This window comes from Tachypleus tridentatus, chromosome 10 (genome assembly GCF_004210375.1).
Source record: "Tachypleus tridentatus isolate NWPU-2018 chromosome 10, ASM421037v1, whole genome shotgun sequence".
Lineage (NCBI taxonomy): Eukaryota > Metazoa > Arthropoda > Merostomata > Xiphosura > Limulidae > Tachypleus > Tachypleus tridentatus.
Window position 1 is genome coordinate 155,960,008 of NC_134834.1, and position 19,791 is coordinate 155,979,798.

The 19,791-nt window shown below is 33.9% G+C and overlaps 1 protein-coding gene across 4 annotated transcripts in view; it reads left to right on the forward strand.

The window, feature by feature from the left end:
* Window positions 1-5,181: 5,181 nt before the first annotated feature.
* LOC143230699 (uncharacterized) overlaps window positions 5,182-19,791 on the forward strand; it is a 32,704-nt gene continuing 18,094 nt past the window's right edge. The window contains exons 1-2 of one of the 4 annotated variants that reach the window (XM_076464702.1): window positions 5,182-5,723; window positions 12,532-12,691. In XM_076464702.1, the coding sequence (XP_076320817.1) occupies window positions 12,580-12,691 (112 nt within the window). In that variant the 5' untranslated portion in view covers window positions 5,182-5,723; window positions 12,532-12,579. Of the gene's footprint in view, window positions 5,825-5,916; window positions 6,271-8,544; window positions 10,203-12,531; window positions 12,692-19,791 lie in introns of those variants that run through there. The other 3 variants (XM_076464701.1, XM_076464703.1, XM_076464704.1) reach the window with 3 other exon arrangements.

A 19,791-nucleotide genomic window follows, 5' to 3' on the forward strand; every position in this document is an offset into this window, starting at 1 on the left:
GTAGCTTTGGGCGAAATTAAAAACAAACACTTTATCTGAAACGCATTTCACCTTTGGTAAGAGCTAAAAATATGAGGTGATATTAAAGAGATTAGGCATGAATCATCGAGTCAAAAATCAAGGAAAATATAGATTTCTTTAAATTTGTTCAAACTTTGAAGCCAATCTAAACCTAATCGAAATGACGGTAATTTAGGTTTTAAATCTTACGGACTCCAAAGGGTCGGCAAAACAACTTGGAGTGCTCAGAAACTTTTGTTTCTCTTCAACCTTGCACGTGTTTAGTGGTTGGGCGTTACGATAGTGATAATGATTTAGCTTCAGACGAACTTAAAGTAAGTCGCGGGGTTCGGGAAGAGCCGTGAAAGAAAGTCAAGAAGTACCAGTACTTGGAGTATATACCTGTCCGGTTGAAAGTGAAGGTTGAGGTTGAATGGCTTGACGACAGCGGCGTCCGATGTTTGAGCAGAGAGATTCAGGTTGGAGTGAGTCTTGTAATGCTGTGATAAAAATTAAGATGAAGAATAAAAGGGGTGAAGGTAACTAGATAAGGTAAGAAAATAGGAGTAGGTAATAGACAGAATTATAGAGACATGGATGATAGTGGGGAGAGAGAAGAAGGAAGAAAAAGAGGTTGTTTCAGGGCCACGGTGCCAGGGATCTATAAATCCAATGGACAGGAAATTTTGAGGCCAACCTTGAGACTGCTGTTTTCTTATAAGGATTTATGGAGATTTCTACCCAAAATACGAATGAGAAATTTTACCTATGGATCATTTTATTTTTCCGCTGAGTCAAACCTTTGGCATATCTCGATAATGACTATCTTAGTCAAAAAACTACTCCTTATTTAAGTACTTATTAAGGTCCAAGGATAGATCATCCAGAATGAACACAAGATATTTCACCTTCTGCTCAGGTGTTCCGCCATTTCAGACAGATGCCAGTCCTGATCCTCCTTTGCTGATCCTTTAAAATCAGAAAAGTGATTCACTTAGCTTTACTTATGGAAACACATGGGTGTAATCAAATAGCTTGCAACTAAATTCTTGATCTTCACCTGATCATGATTTTTAAAACATTATCAGCTTAATTTTATAGTACTTTGGTACCCCAACACTCCAACAAGTGGAGGCTCCTGAATTTGGTGGACAAAGCAATGAAGTATATACAGCAGCTCACTTCTGGTCTCTATCAAACCACAAACTTTTCTGTGGACCACATTCACATTGAAAGTATACTTTCTAGTTCAGAAAAGCTCACTCGTGATCCACTTGGCATCTACCATCCCATCTGCTGACGCTAGGGCTTCACTTGGCTTATGGTGTCCACCAACAGTACCTCAAGCCCTTCTCCATTACAGCATTTAAACCAGAACTGGGGTTATAAACTAGCTGATGTAAGTCTATACTTTGTAAGTCTCAAACTTATCAGATGTTACAATTTCACTATAACCCCATAAGCATATTGGTCCCATATTATTTTAGAACTTTTATACATTCTGAACTTGTTTTGTATTATTTAATAAAAAATAAAACTTCTATATACACTATTATATTTTATTTGTTTTAATGATCATTTTATTAAAAACGTAGATCAATTTCAGCATTTAATTTTATTGCCTCCTTTTAATTGTCCTACTCTCCCTCCGAGTGGAAACCTGGCGACGCCACCATACAATCCTCAAATTGTGTCACCCTAGCATTAAGGTTGGCTCTCAGTAGGAGAACCCTAATGATCAGAGATCTGAGTACATCAGATGTGCCCTCCGTTGGAACAGTAGTAAGTCTTCGGATTTACAATGCTAAAATCAGAAGTTCGATTCTCCTCGGTGGACATAGCAGATAGCTTGATATAGCTTTGCTATAACAAACAAACACAAAGGCGTCAGATATTGGCAGTTCATATTGAATCACGGATTACAGTAAGAGAGCAGTCATGGTTCTTTGCAATAGTGATGAAAGCTCGACGTCCTGAAAGGAATTCTGCTGGGTGTAACTATTTTCTCGAACGATCATTACTCCCAGAAAACAATTTTTTCTCTCTGTAGGTTTCATGTTCTTTTTGCAATAGAAAATGCTATTTCCAGAAAAGAAGTTTTTCAACATTTCAACCAAAGAGTTATAGTTAAAGACAGTATATACTCCAGTAAATATCACCAAAGTCCGTGTAGCCCAGGCCCGAATCACGACACCAAAATTTCTCGTTATATAAATACTCAGTAGTATACTCAGGTGGATTGAGAATAGATCTTAGATTTAGCCTAAACATCTGCTTAACAAAAGCTTTGACAAGATTAAATATTATGGAAATATGCTGAATGTATATCGGCTAAGAAATAATTTTAACCGGAAGGTCACTCAGTAGAGCACATATTTGTCTCACGCAACATTGATTACATTCGGTTCTCAGAAAATATTAAAATATGTCCATATTTGGTAGAACGATAAGTGTGTGTGTGTTTTCTTATAGTAAAGCTACATTGGGCTATTTGCTGTGCCCACCGAAGGGAGCAGAGCCTCTGATTTTAGGGTTGTTAATCCGTATACTGCCGCTGAACCAGCGGGGTAGAGTAGAACGATGAGGAATAATATTCTACAAAATTCAACCAAATTTCATAGAAATATTATTATGTTTTACTAAGTTATGAAGGAAAAATAATATGAAAAATCTGTCCCCATTCTAATAAATATTGATTTTAGGAATTTTCGTGATCTTGATGTGACCTTGTCTTTTAACATTAACCATTCAAAAATTAAGCACCTCTTAAGTTTGATTATAGTTCAAATGTATAATGCATATACTAACTTCAATCCAAATTCAGCTGTTTACGAGATATCTTGCTGACAAACAAACACACAGAGGTGAAACATGACACCCGTCCATTTTCGGTTGAGGAGGTAATGAATACAAATTGTTGTACACTATAAACTCAATTATTATTTTTAAAAAGACAAAAACACACTTTCCCTGACTACGTGCTATGTGAAACTTTTACATAGGCAGAATAAAGAATTAAGTTATAAATGTATTTTAATCCTATTAAAAATAATAAGCTTATGATATATTCTCACGTTCACAATTATAGTTACGACAGAAAGTGTTTGTACCCTTACGTCGTGTGTAGTTTTTCCTCATAACTTAAAAAGTATCACGATTAGGATAATGAAACTATAGTGTATTGTAAATATTATACTGACACACATCTATATAGTTTTTATGTAAATTGAATGACAAATAAACTGTTTATAAACAAATAACCAAACATAGGAGGGGCAGAAAGTGTTTGTGCATCTACTTTAATGGTCAGTTGTGTAGTCTTTCAAGTGAATTACTTGGCGCAATCTCTCCTCATAGCCCTCTATGACCGTTTAACAGTACTCGACTGGTATTTTCTTCCATTCTTCTTTACAGAAGGCCTCCAACTCTTGCAAGTTTTTCGGATGACGCTGATGAACCTTGGTCTTAAACTCATGCCAAACGTTTTCAATTGGATTGAGAATGAGTGACTGCAATGGCCATTCCAGAACGCTTATATGGTTCCTCTGCAACCAGGATTGCACATATTTCGATGTGTGCTTAGGGTAATTGTCGTGCTGGAAGATCCAACGATGCCCAAGCCGCAAGTTCCGAGCATCATTCTTGATATAAGTGTCTAATATATCAACGTACTCTTCTTTTTTCATGATTCCGTTGACGCGGTGAAGGCTGCCTACACCAGAAGAGCTGAAGGAGCCCCATACCATGATCGATCCACTTCCGTGTTTAACTGTAGGGACGGTGTTCTTTGGAAGATTTCGTTCCCTCTTGTTACGGAAAATATAGCGAACATTACTGTGGCCGAAAAGCTCAATTTTAGTCTCGTCTGACCAAAGAATACTCTTTCAATAGGTAAAGGGTTTATTTACATGCTTTCTTGCATGCCTCAATCGTGTTTCTAAATGAAGAGGCTTTAAATATGGAGTTCTACGAGGACGGCATGCTTTGAACCCAGAAGAGCGTGACATGTTCGTAACTGTAGAGGTGCTTACTTCAACCTTAGTTTCCCTTACTAGTTTCTATATGTCATCATTACGTGTTAAACGAGGGTTCCTACTAACTTCTCTGATCACCTTCTTCTTGGTTCTCTCTGGAATTTTGGTGGGGCGTCTGGAACGAGGAAGGTTAGCAGTTGATCCTGTAAGCTTAAATTTGGCAGTTATGCTTTGAACAGTATATTTCGGCACATTAAGTTGTGTAGCAATACCGGAAAGAGACACACGAGACTTGTATTTTACAATAATTCGGTTTTTTAAATCACTGGATAGTTGTTTCCTGTTCGTCATTTTGACCAAGCAGATAATGACGGAGATGACGCTAAATTGTCGGAAGTACATTTTTTGCTGGCTAAATTCCAATAATTATAAACCCAGTGTCTTGTTCTGGGATGGTATAATGTAGTTTATTCGCCAAACTAAACAAAAGTTTTACGATAATATCAGTTTTTTCACACGTTCTGAAATGTACGAACACTTTCTGCCCCTCCCATTTTTGGTTATTTGTTTATAAACAGTTTATTTGTCGTTCAATTTACATAAAAGTTTATGTAAATGTGTGTTAGTATAATATTTATAAAAAACAATACTTTCATTATCCTAATTATGATACTTTTTAAATTATGAGGAAGAAACTACTCACGACGCAAGGGTGCGAACACTTTCTATCGCAACTGTATATATCACAGTCTATTTTTTTTGCAGATGTGATTTAATCTTAAGGATACATAGGCTGTACCCTTTTGCTAATAACATTTTTCTTCATTGATACTCCTCTCAAAAGCATTTAAGTATAAAGACTTAATTTTTATTCTTGTTAATGTTTTCTGCAACTAGCTAAAAAAAATATCAATTGTTCCTTGCAGTCTCCTGTGTCCGTAGTATGTTTACGAGCTCAAAATCCTAAATTCGGGATTTGATCCACGCCTCCCTGAGGGAAGATTTTTCGTCCCATATAAATGCATAATATATAAAGTTATGCTCAACAGGAAAGAATTTGGGGTTGATGGAATTTTAAATTAATAAAAATTAATTTACTGTAACAGTTTGTTTGTTTGGGAATTTCGCACAAAGCTACTTGAGGGCTATCTGTGCTAGCCGTCCCTAGTTTAGCAGTGTAAGACTAGAGGAAAGGCAGCTAGTTATCACCATCCACCGCTAACTCTTGGGCGACGCTTTTACCAACGAATAGTGGGATTGACCGTCACATTATCACGTCCCCACGGCTGAAAGGGCGAGCATGTTTGGCGGAACTCGGGCGCGAACCCGCGACCCTCAGATTACGAGTCGCACGCCTTATGCGTTTGGCTATGCCAGGCCTTACTGTACCGCTTAAACATTCACTAAAATACAGTGTCTATTAATAGCACAAATAGTTTGTTTGATTTCAAAAATAGAGTACATTGCAACGTATACTTATTGCTATTAATGTTGGTTATATTAAGTTAACTGAAGGACCGATACTGAGTAATTTTTCAACATGGTATTACACTATCACAGACGAGAAGTATATTTTTATACCGAGGAAAAATATTCGTAGTTTCTAATCATGCCACTTAAATGGAGGAGCGTACTAGTACCAATAATATTATTATTAAGCATTAGTAATGAATAATTAGGTTTCACATAATAGGGCGCTTGGCAATGTATTTTTACTGTAACGTTAACAGCCAAAATTTGTTAACCAGAGTAGGTATTCTTAGCGTAACTTTTTAGTTGAATTTATAAACTGCGATAGTAATATTATACTGACTTACAACTTATAAGTTACAATTGGAGGAATGAAGATGGTTTGTAATGTTTCTTTTTCTTTATTATTTATTTATAATTATACGGTAGAGAGTATCAAATATGGAATAATTGTTTCCTGAAATTTTAATTGTAATACACATTTAGTACATACGTTATCACTTTGAAAATTTTTAGTGTCACTCTTTGTGTAACTCAGCACAAAGTCTCAATGCTTTAGTTTATATTAAACTTGTAAAATAGACTTGATGCATTCAGATCTCGCTGTTTTCCTGCTGCTTCTAACATAACGTACACTAAACAAGGAATTATTTAGTCCTTTAAGATTGTTCTAGCAAACTCACACTAGAGAAAAGTAAGACGTAAACGCGCCCTGTATTTTTTCAGGGATATTTCATGGAACGAAGGTTGTACTTCAAGCATAAATACAAGACTCACCTTGCTTGTTTGTTTTTTAAAAATAAAGAAAACATAATAAAAGAAAAAGGTAATAATATATTGCATTTTTTGTATGTGGTAATTACAGCAAAGGTACAAAGATTTTCCAAATAGTAAAATTTAATGCTAGTCTTTTAAAGACACAAGTCAAGATGTATAACCTTATTACAAGTAATTATAACATGTCTTTTGTAATGAAAAAAAACAAACTACAATAAAGATCTCAGTGTTGCTGTTCATAGTGTGATGATTAAACAGAATAATCAAAGACTTAATTTAAGTGACTAAGTTTTCAATTATGATTTGCCATAATGACTTATAACTGATTATATTATTTTTTGGAGATATATTTTCTTTATATTTATTTATATCAATGTCTTTCAATCTTGTAAGAAAACTGGATGATTGTGTAGTAAATGAAACATAATTAAGATGGTATTTCTAACCAAGCCGAGCTTTTGTTAGATAACACTATGTAATACAAATTTTGTTCCTGGATAGTATGTGTTATTTCTTAATTGCTTATGTTGTAAAAGTACAGAAAATGGCCATTATTCCCTTCAACCTTTGCTTTTGTGACCTGGATAATGAAATTTAGAAATTAACCTATTTTCTATGTAAAAACAGGCAAATTTGTACATTTTCATTGAATAAAATAGCACATGAATCAAGATTTACATGTATGTATACTAGTTATACAAAAAATGAACAAAAATGTTTAGAAGTGAGTAGTTATTGAGATTTGCGACTGTAATGTAAATAACTTTCATGTATCAGTCCCCAAATGTAGTCTCCCATCATGTTTTTGTTATATGCTCCTTGGTAGTAGCATTCAAAGCCCAGTATATCTTGGTGGAAGGGGTCGCTGTGCTCCTCTGAGTATGCTCCCATGCTCTCCTTGAATTTATCAAGGTGAGTGTCAAGGATATGGACTTTCAGGGACATCCTGCAGCTCATTTTGCCATAGTTCTTCACCAGAGCCTCAACCAGTTCCACAATTTTTTACCTTGTGATTACCCAAGAAGCCCTGAATTACTGCGACAAAGCTGTCTCAAGTTTCTTTTTCCCTCCTACTGAGCTTCCTGGGGAATTCTGTGCACTCCAGGGTCTTCTTTATTTGTGGTCCAACGAAGGCACCAGCTTTGACCTTTGGGGAAGAAGTTTCAAAGGTTCTTGAAGGCTGCAGGCTCCTTATCAAGATCTTTGACAAATTGTTTTATAAGACCTGATTTTATTTTCAGTGGTGGGAACAACACCTTATGGAGGTCCACTTGACATTATGCCTCCCCACAGATAACTCGGTCCATTCTTACCAGTGCTGCCTGTTGTAGTGTGCTGTTGTCTCCCTGCTATTCTAAAGGGAAAGATAAAAGGGAAACTTGGTAAAGCCTATTTGGAGACCTATCAGGAATGTCACAATTTTGAAGGTCTTAATGCCATTGTATTCCTCTTTGAGGGGCACCGAATGAGCCAGGAGAAGAGATGGATACTTATTCCTGTTATGGAGCAGCACAGCTTTGAGGCTTCTACAACATTCTAGAAAGTTCTTGAAAATTCTTGTAAGCTCAAGAAAATTCTCTATCAGCTACTCAGTACTGAATCTACCTGGAGTGTTCTGTAAAATTGGTAAATTTGAAAATTTCTTTACACATGTCACAAAAGCAAAGTTTGAAGAGAAAAATAGGTTTTTTTTTCCATTTACTTTAGGCATAAGCAGTTGGGAAATAACACTTTTTCTGCCCAGGAACAAGAAAAAGTAAATATTTTGTTACATAATGTAATTAAAGGTCTGACAAGCATAAAAATCATACTGTGCAAAACAAAAGCTGATGATTTCAGTACACTTAACTATTAATTATGATAAAAATGATACACTAACACTTCCCTTAGTAAACTTAAAACACCTCAGTCAGATCCCCCATAACTCTTTTTTTCTTAAAGAGAAACAATATCAGAGATCTTAACATGTTCTTCTTCAACAGCTTTTTTGTCCCAGGTATCATGCTAGAAGGTCTCTTCAGAATCCTTTCTAACAGCTTAAATGAGACCTAAACATTGATGTATACAAAGTAATAGCAACTTCTTTAGTTATGAAGTTTTATATTAGACATTGGTTATTGCATGAAACTTCATTAGAATTTATAATTGTTTGAAATGTAATTCATCAGGAATTTAAAATGTGATTTTTATCACCAAATATATTTTTTTTTTTAATAATTCATATAGTTAGGTTTTTCTTTCTGGCTATTTTTACTAATTTGTGTAAAGTTTGTACAATATTCCCATATTCTTGGTACATACAAACAGAAAACAAAAAAGTTATTAGTAGGTGCTGCTCAAGAAGGGGAAAAAAAAAAAGAGCCCTCTCTCTCTATGAGAAAATTAGTTAGGGGGTTGCCAAATAAATGTATTCTCTCTAATAAACAGTCTAAAAAGTAAAATGCCAAAGATGGTAGCAGCTACTGATAGCCAATTGAATTTTATCTCATAAGCAGTCCAAGAAGGAGAAAAGACCCCACAACCACCGCACACACAAACACACAAATTGTTGATGGATGCTGCCAGCCAGTGTCTTTTCTGGGAAGTTTGACTGTTGGATGTCAATAAAATTGCCTAAGTTGTCTTCTTTCTGTTGGTTGTTTTCTTGTTTTTGGTTTCTGTGGAACGTATTGCAAGTCTCCTGGCTAGATCTTCTAAACATGTTTTGATTTTTAAGGTTAGAATGTACCTAGGTGCTATTGCGAAGTTGAGTCCTTTGTTAAGTAGATGTATCTCATCTGTGTTTAATTGTTGGTTAGATCTGTTAATTATGAGGTTAGTCAACGGTTTGTTGTGGTGTCTTTTCTGTTGCTTGCATCTTAGTTTTTTCAGTTTTTTTGTTGTAGCAGATCTTTTTGTCTCTGTCATTCCTGGTGTTGATTTGGTTTATGTTTCGTTGTATGAGTCCATAAATCTCTGGTTTAATGCACCATGCCAGTTGATGGTCTAGGTTCATTTTTTGTTTTTGTAAGTCATGTAGTTCATTGTGCTTTGTGCTCAACACGGCTTTAAGTAGTTTTTTCTGTAAATTTTTGGATAATGTTGAAGTATTTATTAAAATTTTTTGATAATTTTACCTTAGGGGTTAGTTGTTCCTTTCTACATTGTTGAATGAAATAGATGTCATTTCTTCTATTGATAATTCTTTGGTTTAAATTTTATAGTTTTTTAATGATCGTATGAGTGTGCACTGTTAATAGTGGTGTAAGGTATGCTACTTCAGACATAATGGTAACAGATAAGTACAAATACACAAAGACTTACGCTTCTTGTACAATCACCGTGATGAAATAATAATCAGTGATGTCAAGAAAACCCACTTGTAGAGAAAAATATATATGTAAAAACGGCTGGAGTAAAACTGTTCCCTCAGTTAACTCCATTACTTTTAGAGAGATATTAATACTGGGAAAGGTTGATCAGAACTTCTGTTGTAATACCACCTGGCTTTAGCAATGTCTCTTACTCAATTCACAATTGTCAGAACTTCTGTTGTGACCTGGCTGCTTGGTACTTGTGCCCTGACAATGGCTGTTCCTTAAACCCCTGCATCAGTGCCTTAAGCCACAGTACTGGTCATGGGAAACAGTAGGTAACAACACCATCATTGTCCAGTAGAAGTGTGCACTAAATACTAGAACTGAAAAGAATGTTCTAAGGACTTTTGGGTACCAAGATGTATAAACCATTTTAGATGCCAGTTTCACCACCCATGCTATGGTTATCGGCACTGTTGAGAATTATAAAACTTGTAATTCCTGGTAGTGTAGTGAACAAACAACTCAACATTTATCTATAAAATCATAGACTAGTGTTAAGGACACATAAATCAGGATAACCATTGTATGGCAGATGAAGTCAACAGTTGAGTCAGAAAAATGTCCATTTGAAGAAAGGACTGTGCAAGCTCGAGAAAACTGTCCAGAAGTATCATGTAAAATGGTTTGTGTTTAGTAAAGCATTGATAATTTGCTTGCTTGTATGTGTAGTTTAGTATGTTTCCTGCTCCTGACATATTATATATTATGCTTATTCTCCTTTGTTTTATTCATGCTTAAGCATACTGTGTTTGTTTTCATCATCTGCTTAATTGTTCATGTAGGTTAACTATGGATTTTACTTTGTAAGTTATATTTTTAGTCTGCAGTAAATTAAATCTTTTATCTTATTTTGGATTTTTTTAAATCTGCTTTTTTTCATTTGAAACTTGTACTTTTTTTAATGTGCATTTAGTTATGCCCAGCAAATAGAAAAATGAATGTAATTGTATGAAATTAACACTAAGTAAATTATATATTTAAAAAAAATATGCATATGATTAACTGGTAAGTTGGAAAGAAAAGAAAATATAAAAAAAATGTAGAAAATAGTACAAACCTAATGTGTGTAAATGATGTGTGAAGGTATAGTAAGAAAATTGCAATATAAGCATCACTTTGTATTAGTAAAGCATGATCTCTTTGAAAATGTACCAGTTTTGGTTTTATTTATTGTGATTATGAAGTTAAGTTTATTTTGTAGTTTACTTGTATGTTTATTTAGAGTTTATTTTGTATTGAATTCCATTTTCTATTGTGTTTACATCTGTTTATTTATCAAGTTTTGCTTTAAGTTTGGTTTTTCATAATGCTCAGTGTTGTGTTTAATTTTATAGTTCTATCCATCTGTAGTTTAGAAATTCAGTATGTGTTTATTTGAGTAAATGTTGAAAATGTTTATACACATATTCTACATATAGTTAACTCTCTGAATTACCAAGTTTCTTGGACAAAAGTTGCATGTTATGCTGGCAATTCAAGAATGTTTGTATTTACTTTGCTATATATCTGTCTTGGATATCTTTTGATGTGTACTATACCAACTGAAGGATTTGAAGACTTTTGTATCTTATTTTTGTGTTGCCTGCTTTGTTGCATTGTGTTGTGTGTCTCATAGAAGTTGTGAGGTCAAGAATCCATTGTGTTATTTTTACTGTCTACCATTAGGTCCAGTAGAGAAATGTTTATAAAAACTATAATTAGTTTTATTCTGAAGTATTATCACATAAACAACTAGTTATGGATTTTCTGGTATAAAAGCATTATATACCATAATATCTATATATCAAGATTCAGTGTATATATGTGCGTGTGTCACATAACTCTTCCTAAACCACTGGTTGGACCAACTTCTAATTGGTACTAAATGAATCATCTCATTCCTGAGGTTTGTACAGTTGTAAAACTTTTCATCCAACCCCTTAAGAAATTTGGATATTTTGTTAAAACACTTTTACAGGATTCCCAAAAAGTGCACCCCAAATTTGGCATTGACATATATTACAGCATGCAACTAAGTATGCCTGCTAATTACTGTTTTTAAGTTGGTTGAAAAGATTAAATTTGTATTATATTGGCAGTGATCATTAAAGTGAAAAATGCAAAATAGTAGCTGAAGCATTAAATTTGTATTATATGAGCCATGTAAATGTGGGCCATAGGATAATGTGTTCATTGGTTGGTATATATTTTATTAAAAATGAGGTTCATAGCTTCTAACAATTTTAATTTTAAGGTAAGATAAAGGAATTCTGGGAAAAAAAGAGTCGCAATTTGAAAATTTGTGTTTATGATTTTTTTTTATGTTTGTAAAAGATAAATTATTGAATTATTCTCTTCATTCATGTGATGAATGACCTCTTATATGCCTGAAAAGTACTGTATTATATATAAATATACTTTTCAAGTTAACACTGTTTGTAGAGTGTTCTTTGAATAAAAAGCATGACACTGTGAATTGTAATGAAGAAGTGCTAAGATTAAATGATGTGTTAGTCAATTCAGTATATAATATATGAAATGTAAGATGAGCCATTGTGGATCATAATCCAAATTGATCTCATGTGAGATTAGGTTAAACACCACCTTTCTAGGATTAGTTGTAAAGACTTTTTTTTTCAGGTAGTGGTAAGCAAGGTGAGTAGCCTTCTTTTTTCTTGTTTACTGTTGTGTGTATATATCCTTGTCATGTACTTTTTGTTCAATGTTACATTTAATGCTTCTATGTTATTATTACAATAAATAATCAACTTAAAATATTTCACATTATATTGTGTTTAGGATTTAAAATTTAACTTTTTTTTTTTTACCTGTGACTAATTCAGGCTAGCAGACAATCTTTGTAATAGGAAATGTCATGGGATGGAAGTTTTAAAGATTTTGTTGTTTGAATTTTTGTTTCTAATAATGCTTAATTAAGAAACAAGTACTAATTTTTACTTGTATTTTGGTAGGCTAAATGTTATAATTAAAAGTACAAAGGAGGATATACTGCTTCAACCATGGAAGTGTTAAACACTGACATTGAACTATTTTCTGATAAGAAGCAGGATACTTTATTGGATGTCAAGTTTTTGAAATGTGAAGAAGAAACTATAGAAAGATCAACTAACAGTAAGTTAATGTTTTTATAATTTAAACATGTACATTTCCTTCTGGGATAATATTCTTACTCAACATTTAAGTGACTGTCATTACATTTTTTTTTAATATTGCCAAAGCACTAATGTTTGTACTATTGAGTGAACATTTCTTAACTATAACACAATAAGAATAGTTTCAGTATTTAGACATACAGAAATGGCCAGTAATAATATCAATGTATATATATTTGGGATGTGCAATATAAAGTTCAATAATGATCTCCACACTGTAGTCACATTTGAATATTTTTATTTTACATATAGCAGTAATAGCTTGAAGAATGTAGCATGCACACACAAAAATAGAATGACTAATGTGGTAATTAGTGTAAAAGTTCAAATACTTAAATGAAATATTTTTCCACAACATCAATGAAACAGGGCTTTTGGCTTTTCAGCTTTTACTGTTTCCAAAGAAGTTTTTTCCATCTTTTAATAATGACTCTGGTTCTTTTTCACCAGAGTGTGAACAACTTAATCAGTTAAGATTTCCTATGTAAAAAAAATAGAGTAGGGTAAATTTTTCATTAATATTTTTATTTGGTCTAACTTAATCTTTGTATTCACATTTTAAATATTATATAAACTCTAAATAAGGTAAACTAAGACCTTCCACTGACTGAAGTCAGGGCTGGTACTAAATGAAAAAGTGTGAACACATTCCACCCACTCCCAAAAAACAAAAAGAACTAAACCTAAAATAAATCATATTTATAAACAACATTTTATTACTAAGTAACAATAACTGACATCGTTAATGTTGAATAAAATGTATGTCTTACCATTTTATAGGTCTGCATGATGAACTTGTAGCAAATTGTTCAATTATGTTGAAAGTACAGCCAATGTAGGCAGTTTCTCCTGTGACATTGTTGGGTCCAGGTAATTCTTCATCAAAGACAGTTTACTGAAGAATTGTTTTGCACTTGTAACTGTAATTGGAATTGTAAGCAACATGTGCTTTCCAATTTAGGTGTTGGAGAATTTATGTTTAAGTCTTTCTGTGATAGGTACTGCAACTCTTGAAGCAGAGAGATTACATTATCAGGTAAGAGCTGAGCAAGTAAGGCTATTTTCTTGGCTTTATCTGAACCATCTGTGTCTCTAAGAAATGGGGCCAGCTCATCACTTGCTTGTTTGAGATTTTTGTCACTTTCAAATGTTTTTGGGTAGAACAAAAAACCAAAAAACAATTCATATTTGTGCAAAGAAATGAAGAACTCATCAATTTTCATCAGGACATTATATAACAGGCAATTAATAAAAACTGACTTCATATTTTTCCTGAGCACTTAAGGGCTCCTCATTGGAAAGCTCTCCTGGCAGGTGTTTTTAATGTTTTGTGAATTTTTCTGAAAAGTTAGATCAATGTCTATCTTTTGAACTAGCACTTTTGCTTCCTCAGATGCTGTGCTGAAGTTATTCTTTCAAATAATCTTTGAATGCTGATACCACATCTATTGCCTTTGTCATATTTAAATTGGACAACTGTAATATCACACTATCACCCAATTAATGGTGACAAAACATTCATTCCATACAACCAGAACTACATACAATGAAAGAAAACAATTCCAATGTTATCACAACACTTGTAATATGAGATAGGGCTTTGCTGTCAGAGTTGCTGCTTTCTAATACTTTGAGCAGTGTGTTTAATAATTTGAGCATTTGTTCAGAAACTGTTTTTGTGGCTTCAGTAAGAGCACTCCAGTGGGTCTTGGAAAGTGACTTCAGTGGTTAATGAGGATATCTCAACATTTGTTGACCCTGAAAAGATCTTGTTAATATGCTGCAGTACTTGAGAAATTTTTTGCTTCTTTGCATGATTTTTCTTCATGTTTCAATGCAAGATTCCAGTTATTGGGACAGCAGGACACAAACATTGAGCATTCATTGACTCATTGTTTTCTTGCTTGAATTCCTCAATTAATCTTCATTGTTGTAACACTAACTTCTGCTGTCTTCTGTTTTTATTTCATGCTCAGTAAGTGAGTTTATCAACAAATCAACCAAAGACTCCCCCCATTTTGACATAAGGAAATTCCAGAAAACTCTCCTGCAATTCAGTATAGCTTTCAGTAATTGTAACATAAGTAATTATTATTAACAGTTGCTCCTTTTGAGAAATTTCTGTATTTTGTCCAAAATCCTTCCAGTCAGAGCCTCAGCTAACAGCTTGAAAATTTCATTTTGGCTATCTTTTCTCCAATAATGAATGTTAGTGCTTTCCTTTATGTGATGCAAATGATCAGCTATGACATGATCATATTTAGGTAACAGTTCTAGCAACTTTAACTTAACATTGACTGCTGTGTACAGGCAGCCTACTGAAACACTAAAGGCTAAACTTTGTGATGCTAAGTATAAAATAAAGTCCAGAATTCTACAAAGCACAGCATGTCACCATTCTTTTACCTTGTATAGCAGCATCAATTTCATTTACTAGGGTGAAGCCAGAGTCCTGAAACAGGGAAAGTTGCTTCTTTTTTCCAGGTGCTGACAGAGAAAGGTTTTTGAAAATAGGAAGACTTCACATGTTTTATTAAACATTCACAATGTGAAAATATGGTTTGATAAAAGAAATGCCATTATCTAGCAGCTGCTTATTTACATGTAATTTGAAACATTGAATAACAAAAAATGCATTCATTTTAAATTTAAATTTTTTCCTTAGAATCAAAGATAACCATTTTATTTATTGTAGTTGCAATGTGAATCAATAATGTCTTCATTCAAAAAAATATAAAACCAGTTTGTAAATTCACTGTATTTTCCACTTTTTATTTATTTATTAATGTATTTTAAGTTGCATTTTAAATGCTTATCATCATTTGTAATCTTAACATGATTTTCATGTCTGCATGCATACACATTGCCTCTTCTTGTATTTGTACAAATTGAGCAGTACCAAAATCCCTGAGTATATACCAACTGCAAGCATTCTAATTCAAAACTTTGTGAATTTTTTTGCCTTTTCATTCTCTAATTTTCATCACCCTTTCATATTTAATTAGAACTTGACTCAGACTTTTTCAGATGTTTTATGCCTAATCAATTTGTTAGAGACATTCAAAGTGAACAAGAAATAATGAATACCATTATGGGAACCATTATCTGAGTTTGATTTGATTGCAAGTTTTTCCTTCTTTTTAGCTTGAGGCCATTGCTGTTCCCATTGGTTTTGGCTTATATTCCACCTGTACCATGGTCCACAAATCCTAATTCTTTTTTGTTCTCTGTTTGTGTTTTCCTTCCCTACATTTGGGTGTCTTTGGTAGGAAACAGGACATTTTCTCCAGTTACTCTTACATTGTTTTCTACCTACAGTGATTTTTTTCCAACCCTGGTCATCTTTTGTATCCTATCCAGGCAGTCTTGTATTTCTTGACATACATGACACTTTACTGATGCCTACAATCCCCTATTCTGGCTGTGACCTTCCTTATCTGGGAATATTTGGTTCATCATTCTTACTAGTTGGGTTCAGCACTCCATCTAGATCAGAGGGCACCAAACTTTTTTCACAGGGGGCCAGATTACTTGGGGAATGAGAAGCGCGAGCTGCATGATCATTATGTTCAATACTCACAAGCTAGAACAGAAGCTCTCTGTAAAAGACTTAACACTAAGTTTAGGATGCCACATTAGCCATGTGGGAGTAGCATGCAATACACACATATAATAAAAAACAAACAGAAATACAACAAACATTTTTATTTACCAAAAGGTTATCAAAGAAGGTGACATTAGTAAAAACAGTTGTCACATCGCATGTAGTGAGTACATATCTGAATTTCACTAAGCCGCAAAAAAGTTAGTGAGATTTATGAAATTGGAATTTGGCTTTCAAAATATCTTCCATGTTCGGTTTTGAATTGCTGCATCCAATCATTAGAATTGCTTTCAAATGTTCATCAGTCAACCTTGACCAATGTACTGACTTCACATACTTTATTTTTGAAAATGCTTATTCAGAGGCATAAGTTGTTCGGAACACTGATGCCATACCAGATGCGAACTGCTTCAGCTTTTGAAAATCATCTTCAGGTATGCAGCTGTAAAATTCAGTAAGTTGCCCCTGTCTGTGTTTTACTTTCGACAAGTTATTTCCTTACAAATCGATTACCTCCAGCTGAAGTTCCACTGGCACGTCATCAATGACACAATCAAAAGGATTCTGAAAAAGGAGAATGTCACTTTCGATTCTATCAAGATCAGAAAATCTCTCTAAAAATGCTTATTTAAATCACCAATAATCTTTTTCTGAAACTCATTGAAACACTGAAAATGAGAGAGATTTGCTCCTTTCAAATGTGCTTCAAACAATGACAGCTTTCTCTAAAATCCTTTAGTGATTCTATAGAGATCACAGACAAGGTTATTCTTCCCCTGAAGTTTCAAGTTCAATTCATTCATGTGGGATGTGACGTCAACCAAAAATGACAACTTTGACAACCAGGTTGGATCCGACAGAAGTGGATTGGCTCTATATTTCTCAATAAGAAATATATCTTTTTGGCATATCCGTAATGTGATGTTCTCTCCACAGTTTTCTGCTCTCCGTACAATTGAAGTTGCTGAAAGGCTGATACTTTCAAACAAATTGGCTTTTTCAAGGCACAGCTCATTTGCTGCTTCCATCATACACTCTTTGATGATGTTGCTGTCAGTAAAAGGTTTTCCTCACTCTGCCATCCTATGCACTATTTTGTAACTTGTATGAGTAACAGATTCATTTTTAGCAAACTTTCTCGTGAAGAGATTCTTTTGAGATTCAAAAACATGTTTCATGGATTCAAATTTCTTAGAATGGTACTTCCCTGAAAATTTCAAATATGCTGATAGATGTTTTGTTTCATAGTGACACTGAAGATTGTACTCTTTCAAAACGACAACAATTTTGGTGCATATCACACAAGTAGCTTTCTGTTTTTTTGTTTCCACGAAGAAGTACTTTTCTCCCCATTCTTCATTGAAAGCACAACACTCAGAGTCCACTTTTCTTCTTTTAAAAGCAGCCATAATGATGGGTGAAAAAAAACAGGATCTGAAAATGAAAAACACAGAACGCTTTGAGAAAAGTATTGTACTGGTCGAAGAACGCACAAACAAAATATATTGAAATGTACATTTGCCACGACACTTACCTAAGAACGAGTTACGAAAAGTGCATAACCCGACTACTAAGAGAAATGAGCTTGCTAAAGTGGTAACCCTAGGCCTCTGAATTTACAAGATGAGTCGATAGAATGAGGGTTAAGTCTGTACTTGTTTTTGATAACCTGATGCTTTTATAGATACGTGCCTTGATATGAATAAATGGGCAGCAAGGACGAAAGGAGAATATTCCTATTGGTTAAAAATGCGTGTGACAGCCTTGTTTCTTTTTCTCATAATGTCTTGTGTTTGCCAGTTTAAAGCAACCATCGGTGTGATTTATTTTGTTATGACAGTTAGACATTTGATGAAATGTCACTTTTTACTTCCAAGCGGCTAGCTGCTGGCAAGCCGGACAAACTGACCTCAAGGGCGTAATCCGCTCTTGGGCCGTAGTTTGGTGACTCCTGATCTAGATCATTTGTTCTTACCAAGAGATTGACACTCACTGATTACATTATATCACTTCTCATCAGATTCATCCTGTGACTCACCCTTGCTGTTTCTAGTTTGTAGTTGCTTGGGTGGACAACGTAAATTTCTTTAAATAGTACAGTTCTTCCAGTGAGCCTAAATGAACAACATAATGTATTGGAAAGTAGAGCAGAGGTGTCTATATTAATGTAGTGCAGTCATTTCTACCTTATTTTACACAATTTCTTTGTGGTTTTGACAGGTTGAATAAAGCAAAGTGTTCTGTTTGTGTTGCTGGAAGGGACCTTATCTCCTATTCCTATATGCATGGTGAGGAAATTGCACAACAGAACACATAAAATCTATATAGATTGATTATTACCCTAATTACACTATGCCTCATGTCCATCTGATCTGATCTTCAGAAGCTTTATTGGTCAAAAATATTTTCTTTCCATTCCTGCAACTTGTCTCATTCTTATCTTTCTCCTTCTGTATTTCCAAGTGGGCAGAGAGTATATTCTGCCTGAGAAAGATGAATTCTTCTGTGGGTGTTGCTTTTCCAGTAAGCCCCATTATTAGATGCCATACAACATGGGTCTTCTGTACAATGACACCTTCTTTGAAAGCTACTTTAAGTTATGCCATTTGCAATGGCTCCATCACAATGCCAATTTAAGATTCTAATTATTGTGTGCAGAGAGGTAAGTGGGATCATTTTGGAAGTTAACATTTGATTTAGTTGAAAATATTTCCAATAGATACTTATCTTTCTGCATACCTTCCTACTCTTCTTCCTCGATACCGGTGCATGTTATTTTGCCCTTTCTAAGAATTAACTTAATTTTGAGTGCAACTGCTTATGAGTGTATTGTAACAGATTTACTATTATATATTTATTTTAATATCTATGTTTGTTTCAGTTTAATATATATTTTGAAAAGCTTGTAACTTATATTTTTAAATGTGTATTGGGAAAGTCCCACTTATATTCTAAATTTGAAGAAGATTCTCGAGTGTAAGAATCAACAGTATATGTTTTATGAAAGTACTAGCATATCTTTGAATATTGTTGCCAGCTGAACTTTTGAGAACCTCACCCTCAAAGTTTATAAATTGACATGCTAAGAGACAGTTTAATATTGTTGGTTTGCTACATTTAGTATACTATAAACCTTGGAAACTATAACTGATTAACATTTATTAATTTGAAAACTAGTGATATTTAGCTGGAACATTTTTATGTTATGAACATTACAAACCATTGAACTTCAGTGAATTAACTTCAGACATTAGTATTACTACAAGTATATATTGTTGTCAGAAAAAAACTTGTGAATATAGAAGCTAGCTGCCTTCTTGTCAAGTGAAGCGTACTGATGTATCAACACAGTAGTATTTCTATGAGGACGTTAGATATTGTTGATGATGAAAAACTTTAGTTTGCTTAGCAGAGCAGCTAGTTAACTGGTCTTTAAGAGATGTGAACAGTGTATC